A 5,836-nucleotide genomic window follows, 5' to 3' on the forward strand; every position below is an offset into this window, starting at 1 on the left:
CCCCAGGCAAGCCAGAACAATGCTTTGTTAACTCTGAGCGTTTGAGAACACAAAAATCAAGGCTCCAAAGGCAATCAATCAGGCAGAAGGAAGAAAAAAATGCGGTTCCAGAAACTGCTTTGAAGCAGTTTTATTTGGTCTAGTTTTATTTGGACACAGTGGCACCCTGAAAAATGGCAAGTACGACTAGAATGAGGAGAATCCCAAACATGCTCTGCCCGTGAAAGGAGCTCTCAAGTCAGGACCTTTGCTGAATATATCTGTAGCTTGTAACACATTCTCTGAAGCTCTCCACTTCAGAGAATGCCTGTTCAAACTTCTCTGCAGGTCTGAAAGCGTCCTTACCCAGCCCACTGTCTTGGTGGCACAGGTCTGTGTCACTCCTGATAGCTGCTGGAACGCAGGGCTCGACCACTCTGGGAGAAGAGGAGAACGTGAGCACAGTGGTGAATGCTTTGGGTGAGGGGGAGGACTCACAAACCAGAGCAGCTCAAAGGAGAATGTTAGTCCCAGATGACTGGGATTAACATAACATCACCCACACTGAATTTCCCTAGGTGTGTCCCACCCTGTCTTGTTCCAGGCAACGGCTGCGCCCCAGAAAACCCTGAACCGTCAATGAAAAGCACCAACTCCATCACAAGAGAAAAGTAGAACCTTATCTAAATGTACTGAGTAGCGAAAGTGGTACCTCTTCGGGCAAAACATCAGGGTATAACCAGGCAGGGGAGCCATAGCTTCAGGGGAATTAAATATGCAGCAGGATGTGCATGTTAGTGCTGGGAACCTTATTTAGCAGTCAAAATTTAATATGTTAGTGTCAGCACAAAACATGAGAACATGATGGTGAGCACTGAAATCAGACAAGGTCACTGCTGAGATGGAGAAGACAGGAGGGCTATTCTCCGCAGTATAAGGAATGAACTTTGGGTAGGCTGCTGGACACGATCACCACTGGTTGAGAAGCCAATGGACCTCTATGTCCCAGGCTGATTTGGAAGAGACGAAAGGGGAAGATGCTACTTTCTCCCAGACATGAGTTTAGTTCAAACAACTGAGTTCTGCAATTTTAGCTCTGAAGACTCTGACTAGATCCCAGCCCCAACATGAACTTTTACTGACTTTCAGCAGAGCTGATCTGATGGACCAGCCAAAGCATGCTTCATTCCTTAAACTGCTGTGATAGGGCTGGAAACGTCAATACTTACGGTTAGGCAGCTCCAGGAAGAAATGAACATAGAGGTTGTCATACTCATAGCCTTGAGCTGAAACTGAGAAGAGAGAGTGAACTTCAGCTGCTTGCTTCCACACAAACTCCTCCAGTACTCACTGTAGACTGTAGATTGGGAGAGCCAGCACCAATAAACCCAGGGACAACCAATTACTGCTGGAAACTGGGAAAAGCCATGGTCTTCAAAGTAACAGAATATGACCCTCAGAGAAGATTCCTTCTCTAGACTAGCCCTGTCCCCATATCACTAACCAGATTAGGGAGGTCACACGTCTAATTGCTTTCTTTGCTATAATCTCTATTAACTTCCCAATCTGCTCTCATCTTCAGATCTGTATATCTTCCTAGACCAGCTCCAGTATTTGTAACTTCCAATCTGTAAATGCCACTCAAGGGGTTAGTCCGCAAAAACGGGAGGAGAAGGAGGAAGTAAAGGATTCTAGGGAGAGAATCACCGACTCTGGACCAGCCTGTGATCCAAGAATCCTTGGACCCTTCACAGCCTCAGCCATCCCAGCAGACCCAGATTTGCCCCTGTAGTTACTGTTTACAATAAGGACTCACCTATTTCTCCATTCTTAAAAAGCCGCAGTGCACCAGGAAGAGTCTGTAAGAACGAGCAGATAAACAAGATAGAGTTCAATGACCACTGGTGGAACCTCATACAATCCCCTCCCAACAGGGTCCCACACAGATTTTTCACAGACGTTTGTATGAACGATTCGCTCTGCTGGCTAGGCAGGAGTCACGACTTCTCGTATCACTTTTCAGAAGTGAACAGTCCCTCTGGAGAGAGGCTCTCTAGAGAGACCAAATTCCTAGACTGCAGGAGTTTACTATTCTGTAAATCGGTCTCTTACAGACTTCAAGATGGATATAATACGTAGTGAGAAGTCACTTGCAGAAATCATAGTCCTGTTTCTCCTGTAGTTACTGCACTTGCCCAAGGTGGGGGGAGCAGGGGGAAGCATAGGAGGAGCTGAGACACTCTATCGAAGTATAAGAAAGTACAACAACACTTTGGCAAACAAGATTTGAGCAAAAAAGATTGCAGTCTGGGTAATTCAGTGAGAAGGGAAACTGTGCATGAGTTTGGGGGTGGGAGGGGCTGTTTACTTGAACAAAGTGGCACTTAGATGTGTTTGACATTCAAGAAGTTAACAGCAATCACTATCCCAAAAGATATAAACCCTCCTTTCTTCTTAAAGCATTATAGTCAAAGGCCTTCAGACAAGCCTTCAGAGACTGCAGGGTTCAGCACGCTCCGCTGCTGGTCCAACAGATGCAGGATGGATCTCTGCAGGCCCCATACCCATTGCAACCTGTCCCTTTTGACCCAATTTTCTGTTGGAAGCCACAAGGTAAAAGCTGCCAACAACCCCCCAGAATGAAACAGCCTTTGGAGACTGTGGTACAAATGGCAGCCTTGCTAACCAGGTCAACAGTCTCCAAAGGCAGCAGGGCGCCAGGTCCCTGCCGAGTGCCGCTGGTACTCACCATTTCAAATTCTGAGCCTACGAGACCACTGAGGTATTCCTTGTGCCGACCGTACAGCTGAAAACACAGAACAAGCGGATTAGAAAAAGCATCTTTTTGATTATATATGTTTTTACTTATTGCAAAACTTGCAGTGGATATAACTTAAAACCAATCTAAATCATTGACAGGCTTAGCACACAGGGTTTTTTAATCTTTATAGCAGATATAGAGAATATAAGAATCTAATAGAACAAAGATGCGTAATGGCTAACACCGCATGGAACTTCAGCTTCAGAGAAGACTTCATCAAAGGCCAACCTAAGGGAAAAAGAAGCTCTGAAGAATCAGATCTTAAATGACATGTTAAAAACACAGGCATAAACTATTCCAATGAAATCAACAGATGGGAGATCGGTGTAACGAAATCATGATTTCCTTATTGACCACAAAAACAATAAGGAAACGTACACATGAAAAACTAAAACATTAAGTACCTTTATAAACTGCCACAGCCAAAAAAGCAATTCAGAAAGATCAAGACAAAATGAAATCCAAATATCCTGGGACATTACAGGTAACAAGAAAGCGGACAAGGCCTCTACCTAGAGTAAGGAATGAAGCAGTCAGGGAGTATTTGTTGGAGTTCTCAAATTGCTGGGCGTGAGGAGACTCACTGCCAGTGACATTCATTTTGTCAACTTCAGGTGTCTGCAGCACTAACAATTACATCTACATGAGAGTCTGAGCTCCCTCTGTCAGATCAGGAGAACTAGTCAATACGACCAGTGGAGGCCGGTCCTTACATCTCTGAACACACACTGCTCGCGTTCCTCCTCCTCTGGCTGCACTTGGACAGACGCATTCTCAATGGTGTATTTCCACACCTCTCGCTTCTCTCCATCCAGCTCGATCCTGCAGAGCCCCAAAACACATGGACGAAACTCCCCCATTACGCAGAGAATAGGCACAGGCAGCAACAGCATCAACTGTGCCATCCCGACACAGCCGTCCCCCCTCCACCAGGCCTGTGCAGTAACGCAAAGGCACTAATGGCCCCCTCCTCACACCCAAGTGCCTGCCAGCATCAATGACTCAAAAAGGGAGACTCGCTTGTGTCCAGCATATGCATAACCTGTATCCCTAGGGACTGGCACCAAAGCCCCACACATCACACGTGCAGTGACACCAAGCACAAGTACACAATAATCTTGTCTTAGAAATCTCTGGAATGAAACTGAAAAATATCCCTCAATTTAAGTGCTGATCCACTGCCTGAAGGGTGACCAGGAAACAGACATTTCAGCCCTCTGTATCAGTCCCACAAGAGGTACTGGCCCTGTCCCACTCACCGGTAGGCTCCTTTGGTGCCAGTGAAGTCAGGCTTCACTGTGATCACCCCATTGCCGTCCACCTTGATTGTGCAAAGAACATGTTCGTACTCCCTGTGACCAAGCCTAATGGAAGACATCAAGAAACGCAGTCTAATTAGAGAAGACCGACACTCTCTTGCTCTGGAACAGCAGAGCTGGTAAAGGCACATGGGGGTACAGAAGGGAACAAACACACCCATACTTTCCTACATTAGTTTAAGAAGCCTTTTGGAGGGATACACTCAGTTACCTCCCAACTGAGGACAGAGGCAGAAAGAAATAGCAGCCCGACTTACTGAGCTCTTGGAATTCTCTCCCCTTAACTAATGAAAGAAACAGGAGATCTGAGTAAGGAGGGAAGATGGGTTTCCTTCTGGGAAATTAAGATCACTTCAGGATTTTACTTACTTCCCATAAGGTCCCAAGTCCCCCATGATGTACATGGTCTGGACAGGAGTGTTAATAACATGATTGTTCTTTATAAATTCTTCTGAGGGTTCCCAGGTGACGATTTTCGACTTCAGAGAACTTGCTTCTCTGTCAACAACAGAACAGCCAAAGTCACAGCTCACCTCAGCAGCCTGGTACAGGCAGCACCGAACCCCCCACGACGAGGAGTCAAACTGCTGGATTCCAAGTGCGACACAGCTCAAGCCACCAACACCCACGGGCCAGGCTGCTCCGCAGCTGGGGCACCAGCACCAGGAAACCTGCGTTAGCAAGCTCCGAGCCCCAGTTTGCACTCACATTGGCCTATGGTCTTGTCTTCTCCTCCTCACATTGGCCATCCTCTCTGCCAGATATGATGGCACCTCATGATCTGAGTCAGTTACCTTCTGGCAGTGCTGGAAGAGAGAAGCAGACGGGAACTAGCTTAATCATAACAGGACATCTTTCCCAAACACAGCTCCACTCTTGGAGGAGAGAACAGGTATGCACGCACCCACATGCAAGGACAAACTGCTAAAAGACTAGATCGCATTTGCTGTTCTTGTGGCAAAGTACAGCTAAACTCCACCCAACAAGTTACCTACAGAGCAATGCTACAAAGCCAGGTCCCTCCAAGCTCCCTGGCCATCGTTCTCAAACAGGGAGATCTCATCCCGGGTCTGGGGCACCAGGTGAAGCTGCTTTGCAGAAGCAGGATGTTTTCCTGCATACAGGATACCTGGCTTGCTTCTGCACAGCCAAGAACTGACGAATGTTCCCTCTGCAGTAGGCCTGGCGGTTTTGACAGACGCGGCTGTATAGGTTATGCATAACTAAGAGCTGGTACCTCCTCTAGGTTGGTGAATCGGTCATGATCAGTGTAGGTGAAGATGCGATAGTTCTTCCGACCTCCAGCCTTCTCCAGTTTCAGGATCTCCTCGTGGTACTGCCGGTCCAGGGGAGTCTGGCAGGCTGACTCATTTTGGTACAGATCCACCTCAAACTGGGAGCACCACAGGTAAAGCGCAAAAAGACGCCTTTCACCAGCATTGCCAGAGCCACAAACACTTTTCGGCTGAGATTTCCAAAGCCACCACAGAGAGAAACAAGATCCTTTGGGAATCTCAGCAAACAATCCGAGCTCCGGAGCGGCTCCGACACTGCTCAGGCATGCGGCGGCCAACGGCACCCACCCGTGCCCACCTGAGGGGGCTCGGGCACCGCAGCTCACCCCGGAGCAGGAGGCCCTACAGGCAAGCGCGGCAGGGCGGGTGGCACAACGAGGAGGAGCTCCCCCGAGCCCCCTCCCGGCCCACCCCCCCGCTCC

General features: G+C 48.1%; 1 protein-coding gene across 1 annotated transcript in view; it reads right to left on the reverse strand.

Annotated features, from left to right (window-relative positions):
• MKS1 (Meckel syndrome, type 1) overlaps positions 1-5,836 on the reverse strand; it is an 11,535-nt gene that overhangs the window by 4,235 nt on the left and 1,464 nt on the right. Inside the window, exons 2-10 of the mRNA XM_009322997.1 lie at positions 5,357-5,512; positions 4,828-4,925; positions 4,489-4,617; positions 4,060-4,164; positions 3,514-3,622; positions 2,729-2,785; positions 1,796-1,838; positions 1,209-1,271; positions 346-416 (exon numbers count right to left, since the gene is read on the reverse strand). Coding sequence (XP_009321272.1) covers positions 346-416; positions 1,209-1,271; positions 1,796-1,838; positions 2,729-2,785; positions 3,514-3,622; positions 4,060-4,164; positions 4,489-4,617; positions 4,828-4,925; positions 5,357-5,512 — 831 coding nt within the window. The remainder of the gene's footprint in view (positions 1-345; positions 417-1,208; positions 1,272-1,795; positions 1,839-2,728; positions 2,786-3,513; positions 3,623-4,059; positions 4,165-4,488; positions 4,618-4,827; positions 4,926-5,356; positions 5,513-5,836) is intronic.

The sequence above is a fragment of the Pygoscelis adeliae genome, unplaced genomic scaffold (assembly GCF_000699105.1).
Source record: "Pygoscelis adeliae isolate BGI_AS28 unplaced genomic scaffold, ASM69910v1 Scaffold180, whole genome shotgun sequence".
Taxonomy (NCBI): Eukaryota; Metazoa; Chordata; class Aves; order Sphenisciformes; family Spheniscidae; genus Pygoscelis; species Pygoscelis adeliae.